At 43.2% G+C, this 23,732-nt stretch overlaps 1 protein-coding gene across 2 annotated transcripts in view; it reads right to left on the bottom strand.

Annotated features, from left to right (window-relative positions):
- Positions 1-23,732, bottom strand: part of STX2 (syntaxin 2) — a 37,503-nt gene that overhangs the window by 3,559 nt on the left and 10,212 nt on the right. For both annotated transcript variants that reach the window (XM_080985272.1, XM_080985271.1), the window contains exons 2-9: positions 18,460-18,534; positions 16,229-16,328; positions 12,329-12,403; positions 10,259-10,332; positions 8,827-8,935; positions 6,899-6,972; positions 6,563-6,700; positions 3,623-3,733 (exon numbers count right to left, since the gene is read on the bottom strand). In XM_080985272.1, coding sequence (XP_080841398.1) covers positions 3,623-3,733; positions 6,563-6,700; positions 6,899-6,972; positions 8,827-8,935; positions 10,259-10,332; positions 12,329-12,403; positions 16,229-16,328; positions 18,460-18,534 — 756 coding nt within the window. The remainder of the gene's footprint in view (positions 1-3,622; positions 3,734-6,562; positions 6,701-6,898; positions 6,973-8,826; positions 8,936-10,258; positions 10,333-12,328; positions 12,404-16,228; positions 16,329-18,459; positions 18,535-23,732) is intronic.

Below are 23,732 nucleotides of genomic sequence, written 5' to 3'. Positions count from 1 at the left end.
TGTTAAAAGCTTCGTTTCAGAAATGTCAAGTACTGTTCTACCACCCAGCCTGAAAAAGTCAGTATGGTGTAATGCAGCCTTTTTGGATCTACTTTGGGTTTTTTTTAATGGAACCTCCAAGGCCATGCCCTAGAGCAGGGGGAGAAACCAACTCATGGGTCAAATATGGCCCAATGTGGGTTTAAATTTAGCCCATAAGACAGCTTTTCACCAAACCACACCTGCAAGCCCCACACTCGACATCAGGTGTGACATCAGGTGTGGGGCAGGTACAGACGTGATTGCCAATACATAATCAGAAGCCCCAAAGTGCTCTTCTGATTGTGCACTGGGCAAGGGAAAACAAGCCCGGCCCACCTGCCAAATTTGGCCCACAAGGCTGGGATCAGGCCTGCAGAACCAAAAGGGTTTTCCACCCCTGCAGTAGTCAGGTGCAATATAGTGGCCATGGTAGAGCCAGATGCAAAATCCTGGCCACAGGAGGGAGAGTCAATTACCCACAGAACCTTGAAAGCCATACATTGGGAAGGGCTGTAAATTCAATTGCAGAGCAACTGTTTTGCATGCAGAGGGTCCAACGTTCAACTCTGGTATCTTCAGGTAGGGCTGAAAGTGACCGTTCTCTAAAACCTTGGAGAACCGCTGCCTAATGGTCTGACCTGGAACAAGGCAGCTTCATATGTTCTTATGAACTGTGTATCCAATTACAAATTTACATTTGATTTACTACAGATCGGAAATGCCAAGTCTAATTGAGAAAGTAAAAAAGAGAGCAATTTTTATGGTTGCTACTGCTAACAATGGGGTGTCAGGAAGCTTTGCCAATCTATTGTAAATAACCAACCATCGAACAGCAATCCAGCACAGAAACAAGGGAGGCCAAGGGTGTGTGTGGGAGGGGTAAGGACCTTTAATGACATTCATAAGAAGAAGAAGAAGAAGAGTTTGGATTTGATATCCTGCCTTTCACTCCCTTTAAGGAGTCTCAAAGCGGCTAACATTCTCCTTTCCCTTCCTCCCCCACAACAAACACTCTGTGAGGTGAGTGGGGCTGAGAGACTTCAAGGAAGTGTGACTGGCCCAAGGTCACCCAGCAGCTGCATGTGGAGGAGCGGAGATGCGAACCCGGTTCCCCAGATTACAAGACTACCGCTCTCAACCACTACACCACACTGGCTCTCAAGCCCCATGCACTCTCTTCCCAGTTGAACCAAGCTATACCACCACCACCCATCTTCTAAAACAGTAGCTGGGGGACATCAAAAATTCAGAGAGCTAACCTCCTTCTCTCATGCCCCCTTGTAATTCAAGAACTGAAGGAGACACTTCTCCCCACACTTGACACAGAGGACAGGTTACTTGACTAGGACTAAGGAGAGTCGAGTTCACATAGCCCTGAAATTCACAGGTGGTCTTGGCCACATCACCATTTCAGATTAACCTCTCACAAATTTTGACAGCAAAACAAGATGGCACCATGTATTCCACACTAAGCACCTCAAGGTGGGATACAGAAGCACAGAGTTTTCCCCAGACCATAAATCACTTATGAACTTTGAAGCCCCTTGCAATTTTAATAGAAAATAAATGCAAGGCTGCGAGAGGGAGATGGGGAAGGTTATCATGGCATATCCCCACACCATTTCATCCCGATCCATCCTATTCTCTTTTCTTTGGAATATACTCATCATGAAGGAGGGTCTCCACCCCCATCGTTCAGCCTGGACACTGAGGTCCAGCACTGAGGGCCTTCTGGCGGTTCCCTCACTGCAAGAAGCGAAGCTACAGGGAACCAAGCAGAGGGCCTTCTTGGTAGTGGTGCCCTCCCTGTGGAATGCCCTCCCATCAGATGTCAAAGAAATAAACAACTATCTGACGTTTAGAAGACATCTGAAGGCAGCCCTGTTTAGGGAAGTTTTTAATGACTGATGTTTTAATGTATTTTTAATCTTTTGTTGGAAGCCGCCCAGAGTGGCTGGGGAAACCCAGCCAGATGGGCGGGGTATAAATAATAAATCATCATCACGCCAGTAGTACCAGCTGCCCTTACCAGGGTGAGGGGGTTACAACTGATTGTCTGCCCACACTAGAGAGCCACAGGACAAAACAGAATAGCCAAAAACCGTTTGTCAAATTTAAAAATAGCTTACTAACATCCCACCAGTTCATATGTGGAGCTGTACAGTTAGCCCCAAAAACAATAAAGCCATTTTGGGGTCAAAAAGAAAGAATGAAAAAGTGTGTTTAAAATAAACCCATTCTGACTGTATTAGGTCAGCTTAACTTTCCGACCCACATATGCCACCCTGTGGAATTTCAGTTCCCATCAATGAGGGGAAATTGCGTGCTAGTCCTAATGAAGGGCTTTGTGGAAAAAGGAAGCTGGAAAAAAATGTGTAATAATACATGCAATTAAATTAGCAACGTTTCCACTGCATCTTTTTTTAAAAAAACCCAAACACTCTGGCAAGTCCACTACAATCGTGACAAATAAACTTCAGTAGCCCAGCAGATTCCCTAAAGGCCCATTCGCACATGCTCAGACATAATGTGGATTCTGCATCTCTTGATGACTAGTGGCTGTCTCTTTCTGAAATGCATCGTGTTTGTAGCATCTGTGGTATTTGATCAGCAATGGCCTGTTCACATATGAAAGTTGTTATGTGACTGTGCATTAAGCAAGCAAGCAAACAAGCAACCATTAGTCCCCAGCCGTGTAGCATGTCAAATATTTAGCATGTGCAAGTATGTTTAAGAGGGGAAGGTGGGTGTGTAGCTGTGTCACACTCCCAACATTTCAGGGTGTGCGTGCACATGCATCCATGCATGTGTGCAAGGCCCTTTTAACACTTTGAAGCACTATATTTTTATTATTTTTATTTTACTTATTAAGTTTATATACCACCGGAATATCAAAGAGCGCTTTACAGCACAGATTAATATAAATAAGATGCCAACATTATTAGGCATTCGTAAGAATTTTAGCAGTAATATAATAGGAAGCCTTGCGGTCATGCAAGCATGCGTATTCTTCAGTAACATCAGTCTGATTAATGCAAAAAATTAAGCTGCAATCTTCTTAACTACTGATGAGAAGGCCTCACCGGAAAACAGCAGGATTTACTTCTGAGTAACCATGCACAGGACTGCGGTGTACAAAGCCAATTTCTGACATTGTAACTTTATTAGGTTCTATATCCAACCAACTTTTACTCATTTAAATTAATAGATCCAAGTTAGTCATGTTCATCAATTTCAATGGCTCCACTCTGAGTAGGACTCTAACCCTTAAGTTTATAGGACGAAATCTTAAGTTTATAGAACAAATAAACACAAATGTTTGGAGAAGAAAAGAGAGAAACAGCCCCTCTCTCCAACTCCTTCCATCGGTGAGGATGCAATACTACTACTACTACTACTACTAATAATAATAATAATAATAGTGACACACACAAAAAAGTGCTTTCCCCAACTTAAACTTGATCATTTATTTGGGATTGCTCCAGAAAAGGTGGCTTTGTAGCAATCTTGGTTTTGCATGTCATGCCAAAATAAGAAAAAGACATCTAGCTAGCTAAGCATGCAATAAAAGCAAGACTTGCTCACCAACAGGAAAACTTACCCTGCGAGCCTTGCTTTGGTATTTAACTGCCTTTTTCGTCTCTTCTTTTGCATGTTCTACATAATCGACTGCATTCATCACATTTTTCTCTATGCTGTTGACCATGTCACCCTTAAAGCGAAAACAAGAACATACAGCAGAAACAGAGCTTTATTTCACCACTGTTGGAAATTTCCAGATTTTTTTTAATGGCTCAGGACGAGAAGAAACATACTTAAATGATTGTACAACATGGATTATGTGATGAAATTTACATTTTAAAGAAAAAAGGCAGGTTTTTATTAGTAGTACATTTGATGCTTAACTTAAGACATATGGACATCACATCAGTAAAAGCAGGCATGGGAAAAAATACTGATAATTGAAAGCATAACTACAAAAATGAGATATGCTTCCTTAGGACTGGCATTCTAACATGGAAATTTTATATCTTACACTCTCCATCCACCCGAACACACCTCTTACCCACACAGCTTCCTGTGCTGCAATCATAACTTTTTAAAAAATTGTCATGTGTCACAGCTAATAAGCTTCAAACCAGCAACTCCCTAAAGAGTAAGGAACCAGCTTATCTCCTACGAATTAAATTTATTTCTCCCTCTTTCAGGGACACCAGACTGCTCTCCAAGGCAATATGTCCCCTGAGGAAGGGGCTGCCAGAGAAGCTATGCAATCAAAGCACTCTACCTTGCTATACAGAAACCCTTTGCAATGCCACCCCAGCATTGCAAAATGAGGCTCAGGTTTTTCCACCTCACCTGTCCTTGACTACCCTCCCTCCAAGGATGCAAGAGCAGCCCTGATCTGCAACCTGCCTTTTCTGTGCAACAGTCTCTCTCACAGTGAACCAGCCAAACACAAGCACGCTGGGCCAAGCTCATTACTGTAAGGGACAGTGGGATGAATGTTCTCCCTTTTCTGGCATTCACACCTGATATTCCTCAGGTGAGCCAGATTACACTTCCTACTGGCACCCAGCGCTAGATCAGACTTGCTGTGTTGTGGGTTCATGGGTCAACGAGATTTGACACTCGGTCACTGCTGCACAGATCTGGGCTGTACAGTGTTTGCACGTAAGAGTCACTATGCTTCTGTAAGAAAGATAAAGGTAAGCATGCCCTAATTATTATGAAGACATGTTTTCACAGGTCAAACGCATGCTCCCCACGAGTATCCCAGAGACACGCACTACACAGCACCTCAGCTTAGATGATGTCCTGCCTAGGACCCTCGTACGTACGGGACCGCTTCTCCTGGTATGCCCCGCAGAGGACCTTAAGGTCCATAAATAACAACACTTTGGAGGTCCCGCGCCTCAAGGAGGTTAGATTGGTCTCAACTAGGGCCAGGGCCTTTTCAGCACTGGCCCCGACTTGGTGGAATGCTCTGTCACAAGAGACCAGGGCCCTGCAGGACTTGACATCTTTCTGCAGTGCCTGCAAGATGGAGCTGTTCCGCCTGGCCTTCGGCTTAGACTCACTCTGACCCCTTATATGGGATTTGGTATATAAATTTTGCCTTGGCGTTTTTGCTGGCCCATGTAGGACCAGCATGGACAGCTGGCTCGGGTGAATATCTGATGTTTCCTCCCTTTATGGTCTTGATTTATGGGCTACTACAAAAATGAGGCTGCATTTTAAGCCACATTTTAATTAACTGTTTGTTTGTTGTTGTTTTTTCTATTACGTTTTATTGTAATTTATATTTGGTGTTAGCTGCCCTGAGCCTGGCCCTGGCTGGGGAGGGCAGGGTATAAATAAAAAAAATAAGAAATTAATTAAGATTAATGAAGTCTCCTGCCTGCCAGCATAACAGGCAGAAAGAGGCCAGGCTGCCTTTCACGTCAATGGAAGGCGCTGGCGGTAGTGTGGTTTTCCTGTTCCATGTCTACTTTTTAGGCTTCTCTCTATGCACCGGGAGATAAGGTAACAGAATGCAGGTGCTGTTAAGATGGTGACAGGTTAAGCTCCTGTTGCAAGCTATAGTGAGCAAGGTCTGAACAAGAGAGCTATTTCGTAAGGGAGAGCACGTTTAGATTTTCAGTTTTCTCCAAACACTCGGAAACTGTCCTTGCTGGTTCAGGGCTAGGTTGGAGGCATGAGATATCCCTGCATGAACTTCCTTTAAAGCAATTCCAGTTAGAATGCCAGTATATATACATATAATATGATATCATGTTTGATGAACTAACTCGGGAAATGGCACATGGGGAAAAATGGGAATATTGCAGGAGTGTTACCTGTGCGGTTCTGTCCGTCAGCAGACATTATCAGCAGCAATAAACAGCAAAGTGTTAAAAAGCTCATTCAACGTTTCACTTCTGCACTGCTAAAAGCCCCCAATAGGAGTCTAATTAACATGAAAAACCACAGAGCCCACCCAAAGCATCACATTACTTGGAGACTTGAGTCATTATTTATTTGCTATAAGCCTGGTCAATCATAAGAAAGCAGTTATTACGCTTAGTAATAATTAAAAAACTAAGCTACCTGAATGCAACTGTTTATATAATCTCAAGGAAAAGAACTGAACAAGGAACTAAAATGGATCTGAGTATCCGATTGGCTGCTAACCACAAAATCTGCATCAAACCTCCTTAAATATGCCATACAGCCAAAGCACAGTTGAGAAATGTATTACATTTTGAAAATACCCTTGTACATATTTTTTTATTTCCACCCCCCCCCTTTTTTTTTTTTTTTTACTTTCCTCAAATGAAAGGAAAAGCAGCTGACAAAACAGAAAAACAGTTTGGGGGTTTTGCTTGCTAGTGATGACATCTCCCATTTTTTGCGGCTGCTTTATCACACACCCTATGGGACACACCCTAAGTGCTTGGGGGGGGTGTCACATTGTCCAATGCAATTAATTGACTGTTGCTCCAAACGTTTTAATAAAATACTGCACTGCAACAAATTAAGTTATAGTTTGGTCACATACCTGAACCTCAACAAGCATTGCCATGTCCATAAACATTTCATGCAGCTCATGTATACTGGATTCCAGTTTTATAATATCTTTGTGACGTGACTCGATTTCATCAAGAGCTTCTCTAGTAATTTTGGTGTCTAAAATAATCTTTGGGGAAGAAGAAAATATGCATTGGATTTTTTCATTTATTGGAGAAATAGTACACACACAGGGAGAAAGACATTTAGGTTGTAAGCCTGTGAGCCGAACACCTTAATTCTAAAAGCACACTGCCTTTTTTTTCATTTTAAGCACTCCAGAAATATTATACATACAAGGGAAGCAAAGTAGGCGTGAAATACATACGTCAGAAGTGAAGATAGAAAGATTGCCACTTTCCAGCATTTCTTCCAGCTCTTCATCAGAAGTGTTCTTTCCAGCTAGTAAGAAATTATAGACGTCCATTTGTTACATGCTGCAAAATAACTACTTGCTCAGAAGCTGAAAGGAAACGTCTGCCTCTCACCAAGAGGAAATTGACAGTGTGGAGAGATGACTCCTCTTAAGCTACTTCATCAGAAGAGCAACAGACGTATGCTTAGTATTTAAGTGGACAGCTTCTGCTACACTTCTACCAACAATTATTATTGCGGCATATTTATATAAAATATATTACTTCCTTCAAGTGCTCAGAGCACTTATATTATTCACAGTGTTGGGGAAAGCTGCTCGGGTGCCCAGGGGTGGGGCAAGGCGCACCGCAGGGCCTTCAGAGTCTGCCTGCCTCCTCCCACTCAGCCGCCCTACAGCTGAGGGAGAGGCAGTGGGTGGACTGTTTGGGGCAGCGCGAAGCCTGCAGGTGCCCAAGCCACCGCGTTTCTCCCAGGAGAGATGTGTGGCTCGGGTGCACTGCAGGTGCCGCGGTAAGTGCCGCCTGGCATTTTGTCACCACCCTCAGTGATGACACCAGGGGCAGACCGCACTCACCGCACCCCCTTCCTCTGCCCCTGATTATTCAGTAATCTTTTAAGAAGGGCTGGGAAACCTGTCGCCCTTCGAGATGTTGTTGAACTGCAAATCCACCACAACCACCACCACTGACCATTGACCAGGCAGGCTGGGGATGGTGGGAGTTGGGAGTCCAACAACCACTGGAGGGCTACAGGCTCCCCATCTGCGGTTTAAATGAGTTTCGTCAGCAGACCCTCCCACATTCTCAAGTGCAACTAAGGAGGACTAAAAACAAATGCATTACTGCCTGCCTGCCAACTTCATCTGCCTCATCTTCCAGAGGGAAGAACCTAGAAACTGGTCGCCAATTGCCAAGGGACAGAGGAAGAAGAAGAGTTTGGATTTGATATCCCGCCTTTCACTCCCTTTAAGGAGTCTCAAAGCGGCTAACATTCTCCTTTCCCTTCCTCCCCCACAACAAACACTCTGTGAGGTGAGTGGGGCTGAGAGACTTCAGAGAAGTGTGACTGGCCCAAGGTCACCCAGCAGCTGCATGTGGAGGAGCGGGGAAGTGAACCCGGTTCCCCAGAATAAGAGACTACGGCTCTTAACCACTACACCACACTGGCTCTGACACACACAAGCACCAGCCTATCCACAACTATTATTGTATTTTGGGGTGGATTTTAATTGTAAGCCACCCTGAGAGCTGGAAAAAACGGATCTAAATTGCTAATCGTGTTCAGTTCTCGTGCTACAGAAAGCAGGGATGGGAAAAAGTCAGGGATGGGAATCATGCAGTCCTCCAAATGCTGCTGGACTCCTGAATCAGATAAGCCCCAGCCAGAATGGCCAATGGTGAGATGATGCTGGAAGTTGCATTCCAGCAACTTATGGAGAGCTGCAAGTTCGCCATCCTGGTAGTACGTTTTCCTAGCTGCAAGCATCTTATATGTCAGATTGCCTGGCACTGAGGAAGGGGTGGGATCAGCCCTAGTTAACAGAAGAACAAGCATTCAGATTATTCAGGACTATCACCACAATCATGTATGGATCAAGGAAGTAGTGCAGTTAACAACCCTGCTGCCCCATTCTGCAAATTTTATTGCAAAGTTCTCATTTGCACAGCATTTTTTGTATATATGCATTTTATTTATAAATATATTTGTATCTCACTATTCATAAAAAATATGTAAGCAGTTTATGACATATACAAAATTAAAAACCACTTCTTTTGTTTAGGAGATCAGCTATTATAGATGGCTATTTTCTTAACTGCCTGCATAATCCTGACAGCACAGAAAAGCTTTCAGCAGTACTAAGCAATAAAGGAAATCCCTTACTTATTTCTAGCTGCCGCCGTATCTGATCCTTGGTACGTTCCCGAAAGCATGTCTGGGTTGTATTGTATGTTGTCATGACCTCCACAAACTTCCGGGCCAACACTGTATGCTGGGATTAGATATAAATAACATTTGCAAAGTTACTTTTAGGACTTATTTTTATATGTAAAGCATATTGCTCTTCCACATACCTATGAGCCCACCCCATCCCCAAAGGGCAGTTTAGGAGGATGCTGAGAGTTGTTTGCGATCCCACTGGCTCTTTCACAGAACTACAGTTCCCAAGGTTCCCTGGGGAGACTGGGTGACGATGAAACTAGCAGTCTGGAGCATAGCTACTGTAGCCTTTGCAATTTTGAAGCCAATTTTGAAGATGGAGCTGTTCCTGTAAGTTATCTCTTTGGCCATTTTATCAGCTCATGTGGGACCAACATGGATAGCTGGCCCCGAGGAATATTTGAGGTTCCTGACCCCTATGGCTGTAATTCGTGGGCAGTCATTTAATTTTATCCTGATTCTAATTTTTAAGCTGTACTTTAATCAATTGTTTCATTGTGTTTTAATGTATTTGTTATTGGATGTTAGCTGCCCTGAGCCCAGTTTTGGCCAGGGAGGGCAGGGTATACTGTATTTTTCGCTCTATAAGACGCACCTTTTCCCTCCTAAAAAGTAAGGGGAAATGTGTGTGCGTCTTATGGAGCGAATGCAGGCTGCGCGGGTATCCCAGAAGCCAGAACAGCAAGAGGGATCGCTGCTTTCACTGCGCAGCGATCCCTCTTGCTGTTCTGACTTCGCTGAAGAGGTGCTGCGCGGAGAGGGAGAGCTGCGCAGCGCCCCTTCAGCGAAGTGGGAGGAGAAACAGAGCCCCTTCCATTTCTCCTCCCGCTTTGCTGGAGAGGCGCTGCGAAGAGAGGGGGAGTATTTTTTTTCCCTTGTTCTCCTCCTCTAAAACTAGGTGCGTCTTATAGAGCGAAAAATACGGTAAATAAAAATTTAGTTATTTACTTACTTACAATTATGCAGAATGCACTGCTTGTTCCAAAAGCAGGCCAACCCACTTTGGGAGGATAGCAAAGAACTGACATTGGACCAGTGCAGACCTTGCAGCTCTAAAGGGAAACAGCTGTGCAGGGTCATGCTGGCAGCCTCAAGACAGTGGGGAGCTGTCTAATGACTGCTTTGCTGCTCACCCAGATGCAGCACAGCTCACATCCAGGCATCTAGTTCTGTGAATCATCCCCTTTGTTTCCCATTTTAGTGCTTGCGGGGGACTTAACTTTCAAACTGAATTATTTTATTATTTTGAACACACACAAAATAATGAGAAAATAAACCATAAACTCAAGCAGAAAAGAGCTACCATTTCCTAACACACATCTCTCTCTCTCTCTCTTTAAAATTCTCTTCAGGGCACCTACCAGCCGTACCATACCTGTGATTTTCGTATTCTGACATCAGCTGAAGTTCGATTCACATTCTCATGTCGAGCTAAATTTTGTTCTATGGCTGCAAAACAGACAAAAGCAATTCGTAGAACTTAAGATGCCACACACAGTTACTACCCTTCACTCCCTACCATAAAAATGGAAATTGCATTAAAAAATTACATTTCCTACAGAATCAAAACTCAGTCAAGAATTAAATCCTATAAATAGCAAATGGATCGTCTAAGAGCCTAACCCTATTTAGCCAAAACAGCACTATAATGCACAAGAAAGAGGGAGATAGCAGCAGGCCAGGAGGGGGGCATCAAATTTTAAGTATCAATTATTTTTTCTTAAATAACTTTAAAAGGCTGGGCTGGGGTGGACACAACAAAAGCTATTCAATGAAGACAGAGGATGCCCAGTGTGTACAGAATGCTGTCTGTTGGGCATAGGAAAATTGACAAGGAGGAGAAAAATGCAAAATCCTAGAAGAGAACACAGCTGGCTGACTAGCTGGAACTCTAAACAGGAGGACCCGGCGCTGCAAATTTCTGTTGCAGGCACCATTTGTTAGTTTGAAACAACAAAGGCTGGAGGGCCAGCTTGGAAACAAGTGGCTAGCTGGAAAGAACCAGCTGCTATGCTTGCTGTTGCAATTTTCATAATAATCATTATATTATCAAGAATCTGGAAGGTGACTCTACAGCTGATGGTCATTTCTACTTTTTAATATACAGTTGTACCTTGGTTCTCGAACGACTTGTGACTCAAACGTTTTGGTTCCCGAACGCCGCAAACCTGGAAGTGATTGTTCCAGTTTGCGAACGTTTTTCGGAAGCCAAACATCCGACGCAGCTTCCACAACTTCTGATTGAGTGCAAGAAGCTCTTGCAGCCTATCCGAAGCCGCGCCTTGGTTTTCAAACATTTTCAGAAGTCGAACGGACTTCCGGAACACATTCCGTCAGAGAACCAAGGTATGACCGCAATTTGTTTGAAGAATAGCAGTTACCTTCCGTTGCAGTGGGGACAGAAGAAGGGAGCCTTTAGGGGAAACTCACATTGTTACTAGAATGGAAGCTGGAACTTTAAAAAAAAAACAAAATTCTACCTGCCAGATACAAACTGCCCCATATGCTGCTCACCATGCCTCTGTGGATCTTTACACTGACTTCTTTGCTTTCGCTGTGAAGCAGGCCTGCAAGCAGCCTGTGGCCCTTGAAGTCAAATTTTGCCCACCACCCTGTGGTCAGTCTCGTTTCTGCAGTTCCAGGCTGTCAGTGACAGCAACCACTATCGTTATGTGACGTGTTTCCTCCTCGGCAGCAGTTGGCCAGTGGAAAAAGGAAGGATGGCACTGGAAGGCAGTACTAAAGGTAAAGGGACCCCTGACCATTAGGTCCAGTCGTGGCCGACTCTGGGGTTGCGGCGCTCGTCTCGCTTTATTGGCCAAGGGAGCCGGCGTACAGCTTCCGGGTCATGTGGCCAGCATGACAAAGCTGCTTCTGGCGAACCAGAGCAGCACACAGAAACGCCGTTTACCTTCCCGCCAGAGCAGTACCTATTTATCTACTTGCACTCTGACGTGCTTTCAAACTGCTAGGTTGGCAGGAGCAGGGAAGGAGCAACGGGAGCTCACCCCGTCGCGGGGATTCGAACCGCTGACCTTCTGATTGGCAAGTCCTAGGCTCTGTGGTTTAACCCACAGAGCCACCCATTCAGGCAGTGAGGAGCCGGGGGGGGGGGGGAGAACAGAACAAAGCTTTGCCTATACAAACCATGGTTTGCTTGGTAATCTGTATAACTTATAGCTAACTCTTGGTTTGTTAAACAAACCACAGCTTAGTGCTATGTGTGAAACAGACCATTTGTGAGCTACCATTTTTGCCTGGTAGGCTGCGTTTGGCTTGACTAGCAGCAAGTTGTGCACGCCTGCTGTAAGGCTATAAAAGCCTACCAATGACACCGTTACACAACTATGGCCTGACTTGTGTTACTTTGCACTCAGCTATGTGACACAGTATTTTAGGAATCAGGCCTTTAGTGTGCTATAGATGTTACAATAACAGCACTTACTTTTCAACTTAGCACGAACGATATTTGCTGTTTTCCTGATCTCTTTGTTCAGTTCTTCAAGTTCTTCCTTTGTTTCTTAAAAAGGAGGAATTTTGAAACATCTTTTAGAGCTGTTTATGACAAACGACAGCTTAAGAATAAGCTTTGCTTATTAAGTGCTCCTGCCCCTCAGAAAACAGTCCCCAAATTCTGCATTGTTCTTATGTAGACTAGTCTCTTTTATCGTCTTGTATTATGAAAAACTTTAATAAACAATTAATTAAAAGAAAGAAAACAGTACCCAGACATAGTGGTGCGCTGTTTCTGGCTAAAAGATCCCCAGACCCTGCAGAGCCTTGCACCAGAAAGAACACTGCCCTGCTCCAGGCTCATCCTATATGGCTGAAATGATCCTGGACTGAGTCAGTGCAAAGTGGCTGCAGGCCCCTGCTTCCTATGTGTCATGGCAAGGGCCACAGACAGAGAAACAGGAGCTAGAGGAAGCCTGCTTCCATCTCCTAGGAGCCAGAAAGAACTGCAGAAATAATTTGGCTCCAACTGCAAATTGCCCTGGAACAGCAGAGTGGGGAAAAAGCACACTCTGGACTCTGCCATTAACTAGGGGACTAAGGACTGCTGGAATGATTTGTTTACTTAAAGACTGGGAGAGACCTGGCTTCAATACCACTGAATTTACTTTATTACAGTCACAGACCAGCATAAGCAAAACATCTAAATTGAAAAAGTGAAATCTGAAATGGTTTGCTTTTTTCTACCCTTACTGCTCGTTTTCCCTTTTGTGTTGTGTCTATTTCTATTGGTTTATTTGGTCTACAGCCTTTAAATAGTCATGTCTATTAGACACTGAGACTGTAGGCAAGGACTGCCTTATCTTTTGACACCTTCACTTTATTAGTGATTAAAAAATAGTAATTCCAGTTTTGTATCATCTTCCAAATCAAGCTAGCAGACAAGAAATAGCTGCAATCAATTCATACTTTACATAACCACAGACATCCGTTTAAAATTTAAATGATTTCTTATAAAACAATGCTCTATATATCTGAGCCTCCATTAGCGGATCATTGTCGTCCCACCCCCTGCCAGCCAAACAACTGTACCAAGCACTGCTTCGTATTTCTCTAGAGAATAGTGTATGCTGCATTTAGCTCATTCTGCTCTTAGATGTATAGAGAGCTAAAATTAGCTCATGATCACAACTGTTAGGGAAACAAGTGGATTTTTAAAAGACTCGTGCTCAATAGGCACAGCACAGTTAATCCAAATAACCAAGTTTCTTTTTTAAAAAATAAATAAATTCTACCTTACCTCTAGGCATGTTTACTTGAAAGTAAGCCTTAGTGGTGTCAGTGAAAATGCACTACCAGCCTTAGACCCACAAATGCTGATGGAACTACCCTAGCTTAAATCCTTGCGTTTTCATTTTATCTGGACTCTAGGTTTGGATGGGAGGGCCTGATCCGAAGATCTGAGGTGGCAGCAGGTAAGCATTTGGGATGAAAAGGTATAGATTGCTCTGTCAGGACAATAAAAGATGTTATTCCAGCACTATCAGGCTGAGGCAGGCCTCAATGGATGGAGTCCCTCAGTTCGGGCTCGTGCAATTTTTTAAACATGACCTCCATACAGCACCAATTCTTTATGGTTGCAGTATAAAAAACAAATCATACACAACACAGGGCAGGGATCAGCAGAGGCAAGGGGAGGCTGAGTGCCTGCCTGTGTGCATGTCTCTGTCCATGTGTATGCAAGCATGCTGGTTAGAGTGTGAGATGGTCACACCCACTTTCAGCGACACTTGCTGCTGGCATGGAGTCTCCGAGGGTTGGCCAAGGGTGAATGCAGCCCTCAGGCCAAAGCAACCTAGCCAGCCTTGCTCTCTGGGGAAAGAGAAGCTCATCATCACATCCTCCTTTTCCAGCCCAGTCCCTACAAGTGTTACAAGATGCATCTGCCTTCTTCAGAAAAGCTGGCCTGGCACCACTCCTCCTGATATGCTACTCTTGTTTGCAAGGTGCAAGTGGGTGTGGGTTTTTTTGTTTTTTACAGGGTATGGCGTGGACTAGTGATGTGAGGTAAGAATATTCTATTGAATATTCTCAAGAATGAGAATATTCTTGAGAATATTCTCTGCTAGAAAATTCTTTCCGGAGAATATTCTCCACAAACTGTAAATTCTAATGTAAGAACCAGTTTTACAACCCACATTTAAAAAACCTAGTAAATAATAAATCGAGCTGTGATATTGCCAGTGTAAGTAATGAATAATGATTTTTTTTGATCCAGTTACATAACTGGGCATTGGGCATAATAAAACCATTTGTGTTTTATTTACTGGAAATAATAGCATTTAGTTTAAAATTTGTATTGATTTTATTAGTGTTGCACTGAAAATACTGTACCATGTAGATATGCTTATTAAAGGATGTACTCATGTAGCGGACCTGAGGGTTGTTTTTTTTAATTCCTTCCACTTTAAAAGCTACACTTCATACATACACAACATAAATAGAATTCAAAGTTGATGGTAAATATATGGTTAGTGGCAGGCTTAGTGATTAACGTGAGTCATTCACGTTGAATTTTCAATTTCAAGTTTGGTGCAAAAAAAATCTAAGAATGTAATTCACTGCATTGCCCCATTGAATAAATGTATCTGTACAGTTTTTGGTTGACATCTGAACAAGTTTACCCATGAATAAACAGGTATATTAACTAATTACAGTGGTGCCCCGCAAGACGAATGCCTCGCAAGACGAAAAACCCGCTAGACGAAAGGGTTTTCCGTTTTTCGATGCGCTTCGCAGGACGAATTTCCCTATGGGCTTGCTTCGCAAGACGAAAATGTCTTGCGAGTCTTGAGATTTTTTTCGCTCCCCCCCCCTTTTCTAAGCCGCTAATAGCCTTTTAGCCACTAAGCCTTTAATAGCCGCTAAACCGCTAATAGCGCTAATCCGCTAATAGGGTTGCTTCGCAAGACGAAAAAACCGCTAGACGAAGAGACTCACGGAACGGATTAATTTCGTCTTGCGAGGCACCACTGTATGTAATTTTCAATGCATTAAAATGAATATTCTCCTATTTTAAATGTAAATTCTCTAATATTCTCATTAATCGAGAATATTCTTGAGACTATTCTCCAACAGATTATTCTTGAGAATTTAACATCACTAGTGTGGACCACTCCAACACCACAACCTGCAGAATAGAGCAGAAGTCTGGGAGAAGCTTATCCACCTAGCTCCACAAAATGTGTAACTAGATGTGCTGACTGCCCCCTGGCCATATAGAAAGCATTTAGGGAGCCAGAGGATCAGCTCAAAACCATAAACTTTTCCCCTCCTTGGGAGCACCTTGGAATGTTTCCTGCAAAAGAACCATGTGTAGCAAACATTACGCCGAGACCAAAGTTTCCTTGTGGATTTTGTGAGAAATGGCAGGAGCTGGCTAAGGCCTGATGAATCTTTCTCACAGCATCCACAAAAGGGGGAAAGCAAATAAATAAATAAAATGCCCCTAATGACCCCCATCAAGGCAGAATGCCACACTGAGAAGCACACACTTTCCTGCGCAAGCACTGGTTGTTGGGGACAGGTGTGGTACACAGATTCTAGTATGCACAAGCACCAAAGAGGTTACAGAGGAAGTGATGCCACCCACAGAAAACACCTGGACGTTTCCAAGATAGGCTTACCTTCCAAGTCAGATGCTATTTTTTGATTTTTTTAAAAAAATACTTTATTGTCACTTGTACAACTTGTATACAGTGAGATTACACAAGCACCCCCCACTTAGCTCTCTATTCTATTCTATCTTCACTTGCTAACCCATCACAGACTATAACCTTTCATGCAAATTCAGTGAGCATGCATTTTCAGAGTCACAAAATGAAAAGCTTACTGTCTTTAGGATGTGTGGCAGAAAGAATAACGCTGTGCTTCTTCTTCACTTCTTCCACAACGTCTGCTATTTTGGTAATGTACTTTCTAACTTCCTCAACCTTTAAAGAGAACATCAACGAGAGAGAGAAATGAATAAATTCAGCAAAGGGAGAGGTAGCTTTGCTTCTAATCACAATGAGCCAATAATCCGTTGTAATACTAAATCCACAGTTCATTTGTCTGCGTGGGTCCATTAGGTAGCGCCTAGCAAGAGATGATATCCTAGAACAAGGAGGAACAACAACACACCCCTTTTCTGTCAGTGAAGCAGGGTATTTTCCATTTCATAAGTTTATCAGTAATAATGACTGGACACCAACTGCTGATACAATATTAGGCAAGCTTCGTTGTTTCAGAAGTTTTTAGCTTTGTTTACCAAGTACAAGTAAAATAAGCATACTAAATGGGACTAATCTCTTGGGTATCAGAAATTTCCCAGAAAACCCATATTACAGTTTGTTGTAAGCAGGGATTTTTTCTGGGGGGATGCATACCCCTATACATTTTGCAAATCTAAGTTTGGCCTCATTAAGGAGCAAGTATTTCAACTGTGGGAGGCAGTGGAAGGCAGGAGTGCCTGGCGTGCTCTGGTCCATGGGGTCATGAAGAGTCGGACACGACTAAACAACAAATTTCAATATGAGTAGGAAAATGAGAGTGCCCCTAAACATTTTTTAAGGAAAAAAAGCACGGGCTGTAAGTCAAGCTACAATCAAAATATTGCGCAAATTTATCTAAGACATTTTCACAATATGTTATGTTATCCATTATTTCAATGTGATAGGAGTGCTCCAAAGGAAAAGTATTTTCTGAGAGCAACTAGAATAGCTCAGTCAGTAGAGCATGAGACTCTTAATCTTAGGGTCAAGGGTTCGAGCCCCAAGTTGGACAAAAAGATGCCCATATTGCCAGAGGTTGTGGCTAGACGTCCCTCGTGGTCCCTTTCAACTCTAGAATTCTACGATTCATCCTTCCCCTGTCTGGCTCTTTTGAATTTGTTCACAGATTCCGATCGAGGCCCAAATAACAAGGAACTGATTTCACATCTTTTGACAGCAACCCATGTCACAATTGTCACATTTTGGAAGATATTTGATCTCAATAATCTGGACTACTGGTATTCCAAGACTTGGCAAATTGCCCTTCTTGGAAAAAAAAGTCTCACGTAAGTTAAAAGTGATCAGGGGCCAAAGTGCTTGAGATCACTTGTTCGTCGTTTGGTCTAATTTTATTTTATATACAAACACAGTGGCTCAGGTGTGTCAGGTACCACAGGTCTATGCGAGTGTTTGGAATGAGTACTGTTGACGGTTGGGGTTGTGTGAAATGAAAGTATGTAATTGTTTTGATTTAGGCCACACTTCCCTTCCCTTTAATATGTTTTGTTATTTACTTAGTAAACTGCATATTCCTTTATTTCCAACTTTGACAACTCCCCGCTTTTCTTTTAAAACTATTTTTTCTTTCTTTTCTTTTTTTCTGAGTCTATTTGTAGTTATTACAATTTTAAAATGTTGGGAGGGGGCAAATTAATTTAATTTATTACCCGCCCTGATACAGAAGCCCTGATCAAAGAAAGAGGAAATATATTGCTGGTGAAAGGTGATCATTACTTCACCAAGTTGTGATGGTTCTCTTATACATATGCCAGGACTGAGATGAAGGTTGGAAAACAGCAAGGAGAGAATTACTTTTAAACTAGGAACACAGAATGTTTGGAACTCACTTCGGTTAACATAGGCCAACCTTTGTCACCCAGAACTCATCTTCAAACCCAAGTTCAGAGGTTCCAAAACCAAGAGTGGGGGACCTTTTTGACCAGGAGGGCAAGATATTTATGCCCCTGTCCCCTGTGGGTGGCTGCGACTTTGACATGTGGATGCAACCATCCACCTGTCAGTTATCTGGCATTGTAATGGAATCGATTGATAGAGACCTATCAAAGCTGGTCCATGAGGGTGGGGTGGTAGAGATAATTCATCCCTGTATGCAGCACTTCCCAAACACCCGTCAACCAGCTGATTGTCAGGCATTTGAAAAGGGATGCATGCTGAGCAAGCTTTGCAGCCTTCAGAAGTGCCAAGCACAGGGGTCCCTTCCAACTCTACAATTCTATGATTTACTGCATTAAATAAATATGATTATTACAATATGTAGCTCCTTCTTGGTTGTCTCTTGCATGCATCTTACCTGCTGGAAGAAGTCTTCCATATAATGGTCATTTTCAACAACAACAGATGCCTCTCCATCTTCATTTTGGGTGCGCTTTAAAAAAACAAGTATTATGTTATTCAAAGATATCCATTAAAACACTGGTAGGGAACTTTTGGCCCTCCTGACGTTGTTGAACTACAACTCCCATCACCTCCAACAAGCATGGCTAATGGCCAGGAAAGATGGGAGTTGTAGTTTGGGAACATCTGGAGGGCCAGAGGTTCCTTGTGCCTGCATTAAAAGAAACAAATTTGTTTCAACCTCAAGACAAAAAAGAAGATGATGATTTCTAGCTTTGCAAGCTATTATATAGCAATAAAATTAGCTATCACTTTGTCCTTGTGTATAACAACATATTTTACTAATCAAACTACATTTTAAGGCTAGTACTTGATGCACTAAACCACACTTAAAACACTGAAAACAAAAAATCATTACTGATTTTCCCTCATGTGCAATAAACAGGTCTTTCCCTCCTGTGCTCCCTGCACCCCCCATGACTCACTGGAAAGACGTAGAACAAGCTTATGGCACACAAGACAGATCGGAAATATTTATTCCTCAAACTTTCCTATGAAGTCTTTGGAGAATAACTTATGAAATGTTTTTTTCCAATTAAGCACTTCCTAATTATGTAGTTAAGGCTGCGATCCTATGCACACTTACTAGGGAGCAAGTCTAAGAAAAACCAGTGGGGCTAACATCTGTTAACCCAATTCTCCATTCTGCTTTGCTTGAATAAGTCCCGTTTTCTATAGCCACCTCAGCACCCAGCGGCCCTGGAGGAACAACTTATCATCGTTCTAGCTTAGACTGACGGTTGCATCTGGGACAGTTCCCTGATCCAAACTCTACTCAGCTGAGTGGTTGGTTGTCTCCTCGAAATTGTGTGTTTGTGTCTTGGCTGCAATGCAATACGCACAAAGAACCCTCCCACGCAAGAGACACGGGTGGCGCTGTGGGTTAAACCACAGGGCCTAGGGCTTGCCGACCAGAAGGTCGGTGGTTTGAATCCCCGTGACGGGGTGAGCTCCTGTTGCTCGGTCCCAGCTCCTGCCAACCTAGCAGTTCGAAGTGCAAAGTAGATAAATAGGTAACGCCCTGGTGGGAAGGTAAATGGAGTTTCTGTGCGCTGCTCTGGTTTCGCCAGAAGCGGCTTAGTCATGCTGGCCACATGACCCAGAAGCTGTACGCCGGCTCCCTCGGCCAATAAAGCGAGATGAGCGCCGCAACCCCAGAGTCGGCCACGACTGGACCTAATGGTCAGGGGTCCCTTTATCTTTACCTAAACATGCAATACAACCAAAGCCTGCGTTCTACAAGCACTGGGCATGTGAAGGAGTTCAGCAGCATTTCAAAAAACTGATACATGGCGTTTTTTAAAAAAAACAACAACCTCAAAGTAATTTACAAAAACAATAAAACAGTAAAATTGTAAGAAAAATGAACGCTAATTCAAGACTTTCAAAAAGTTAAAATAAAAATAGGCTTAAGCCATCTGAAGGTGCGTTGGCAGCTACACAACCCAAACCTTACATTTCATACTACATCAGGTGTGGAGAAAGGGCCTCGCGGGTCCATGGGCTAGAGGTTCCCTGCCCCTGCAATAGCTTAACTGAAAGATGCAAAACAATAACGACAACAATAACAACAACCCTGTATTCCAATCACACCCACATGACAGTGATAGAGCAACTCTGGATGTAGCTAAATCAAATAGGAACAGCCTATCCTGAAGGGTTATTGGGAAAACAGGATAGGTATATTGCACTGCTTTGGTGCTCTCCAGAATACAGATGCAAAAGCCGAAGGCATAATTCTCCAAACGCCATTTCATGAGTTTCCACCAATGCTAAAACAAAAGACCTCTCTCTCACACCCTCAACACCTCCCTCTCAACTTTTGCTGCGTCAGGAAGAGATAAGAATAGGCGGAAGGAAAGCATATATGTATCTCTCTCTCTCTCACTCACACACACAGCTTGAATGCCCACTTGTAAACATACAAAAAATGCAGGCAGATGCAGTACTTTCATTGTTCCCAAAGGAAGCTCAAACGCCTCCGGCCCTCCTAACTTTGCTGAAGTGCAATTCTCATCATCCCTCCCTGTTGGCCATGCTGGCAGGGGCTGGTGAGAGTTGGGAGTCCAACAGCCTCTGGAAGAGTCACGCAATCCCTATCCCTTTCCCCATGGGCATAAAACAGAGAAATAATCTTATCTGCATCTGTAACTGCTATAACGGGGGCTGATTTGAACAACAGAGGGGCGTTTCTGCTCCTCAGGGGACTGATTCTCACATGAGCAACCTGCCTCTTAACTACACCACTTCAAACTCACAAGTCCAAAGGTTTTTCTGTATAAAACCAAAGACAAGAATCCCTGCACATAGAAACCTAGGGTGGGAGAATAGCCAGTTCCCAAACATGCCGCCGATCTCAACGCTTTCCCCCTGTAAATGCAGGTTTACCCACTAATGAACTGGGGAAAATTGGGTTCCAAAACACAGCACTCAGGGTTGCAATTTACTTCTGTGTTTTTGGGTGGGTAGACGAATTACCACTTTCTGCAACTCCCTTTTTCCACACACACTGATTCCATCAATGCTTTCATTTCTCTCCGGCTGTGCCCCTAACTAGTTCAAGCATGCTCCTGAACTGTTTCCCCCTTTGACCCCTCAGCTTTGCACAAAACCAGAAAACTACACTAGCAAATCACATTAAAAATTGCAGGATTAGTTACACCTCCTGTTTTCTAGCAAAACAGATAAGGAAGTGACTCTTTTTTCACAGTACAGAAATTTATCTCAAAGGTACCGTGTGTGTGTGCACGCAATTTCCTGGAAGATTCCCTCTCTGATCCTTATGTGAAGTTAAACACTATATGAATTAATATTCATTTTAGTTCTATTACATTTAGTTCTACAGTGGTACCTCAGATTAAGAACTTAATTCGTTCCAGAGGTCCGTTCTTAACCTGAAACTGTTCTTAACCTGAAGTACCACTTTAGTTAATGGGGCCTCCCGCTGCTGCCGCCGTGCAATTTCTGTTTTCATCCTGAAGCAAAGTTCTTAACCCCAGGTACTATTCCTGGGTTAGCAGAGTCTAACTTGAAGTGTCTGTAACCTGAGGTACCACTGCATTGCATACCTTGGAGATATTGTGGGTTCAGTTCCAGACCACTCTCAAGAAAGCAAGTATTGTAATAAAGCGAGTTAAGCATTATTATTATTTGTTCCCCAGTGCTAGTGCATATAAAAGTGATGTTTACACTATACAGTAGTCTATTATGCCAAGTCCTGCTGGCTGTAGGAGTGAGAGGAGGAAAGCCCAGTTCCAGCCCCAGTCAGCTCCACTCCCGTGGCCAGAAGCAGAATAGTGGAGGACTTCCTTCCCCTGGAAGTGGCCAGACTGCCCATGTCCTCGTAAGGAGCAATATCTTTGACATGCAATATAATAAGGTGTGCTTGTATTGATAAATAGTGATGTATGGAAGTGAGAGCTGGACCATAAAGAAGGCTGATCGCCGAAGAATTGATGCTTTTGAATTATGGTGCTGGAGGAGACTCTTGAGAGTCCCATGGACTGCAAGAAGATCAAACCTATCCATTCTTAAGGAAATCAGCCCTGAGTGCTCACTGGAAGGACAGATCGTGAAGTTGAGGCTCCAATATTTTGGTCACCTCATGAGAAGAGAAGACTCCCTGGAAAAGACCCTGATGTTGGGAAAGATGGAGGGCACAAGGAGAAGGGGACGACAGAGGATGAGATGGTTGGATGGTATTCTCGAAGCTACCAGCATGAGTCTGTCCAAACTGCGGGAGGCAGTGGAAGACAGGAGTGCCTGGCGTGCTCTGGTCCATGGGGTCACGAAGAGTCGGACATGACTAAACGACTAAACAACAACAACGTATTGATAAAGCATACATGATATTTTACAGAGTAAACCAAGAAGAAATTGGGTCAAAAGACAGAGAAACAGCCACAGGAACACACAAATGGGAAACAAGAAATGGAAGAGTTGGGGCAATGGAAACGAATGCAGTGCATGTGGGTAGGCAGCTGCATTTTGAGACTGGGGTAGAGGACCACGGGGTGAAATAAGATGAGATCAGCACAGGATCCACAAAAACTTGGACTAACACTCAATTTCCCATCATGCCTTTATTGAAATTTTCAAGGCTAATCTGTTGCTTTTCCTTTGCACGCTATCCTTACCACATGGCAACCCTTCCTGACCCATATTTCCTGTTTGCATCTCCTGACTATCCCAGCGCCTGTGATACAGGCCCAAGCTGGATTCTGCTTTCTGCATTAGCTCTCATGCTAAGCTTCCCCTGATTCATGGATCAGGTTACATATATTTTGCTGAGCGGCTGGGGTAAGCCAGTCGGGTGGGCGGCATATAAAATTATGTAAATTATTATTATATGTGTGTACATGCTCACATGGTTGCTGTTCAAATCCAGTTACCGCCTCACAACTCAACTCCCCAAACCCACATCAGTCATGCCACGCAGATTAATGTACCACAAAGCCTCACTCAAATGGTACATGTCATGACTCAACTTGGTAGCATCCCCTCCATGCTGCCATACTGACCAGTCTAACACCCCGTGATCCTCTCAAAACACCACTCCAACAGTCATATCCCACCCCAGCTTTTTTATTACTATTTTTTATTAAGAATATGTCAACTGAACAAAATAAAATGGAAATAAAAAGTGAATTTAAAAAAGAAAAAAGGGGAGGAAGGTATATTATATCACTATATATGCAAACAACTACAATTCCATATATGCTAGACAAGTACATATGTATATAAATGTTACTATCATCCAAATACATATATGGTTATTTATAACCCACTATACAGTTTACCTCGGAAGTCAATCTGTTTGACTTCCAAAATGTTCAGAAACCACAGAACCCATGTCGGATGTTTGGGTTCCAAAGAACATTCGCAAACTGGAACACTCACTTTTGGGTTTGCTGTGTTCAGGAGCCAAAAAGTTTTGAATCGCAAAGCGTTCAACTTATGAGGTACAACTGCATTTTAATAAACGTATTCCTAATAACATTATACTTGTCCACATACCGTCTACGTCTACAAGCAATCAGTTCATAAGTTGTGAGTGTTGTCATATCCTCAATCCATTGACTGGAGGATGGCATAGATTTATCTTTTCATAAATATCCCACCGAAGCTTGACTACCCTCCCATAAGCTCCATCTAGTTTAAACCAATTCA

Source organism: Podarcis pityusensis (assembly GCF_964106645.2).
Source record: "Podarcis pityusensis genome assembly, chromosome: 16".
Lineage (NCBI taxonomy): Eukaryota > Metazoa > Chordata > Lepidosauria > Squamata > Lacertidae > Podarcis > Podarcis pityusensis.
This window is presented reverse-complemented; position numbering and strand designations above follow the sequence as displayed.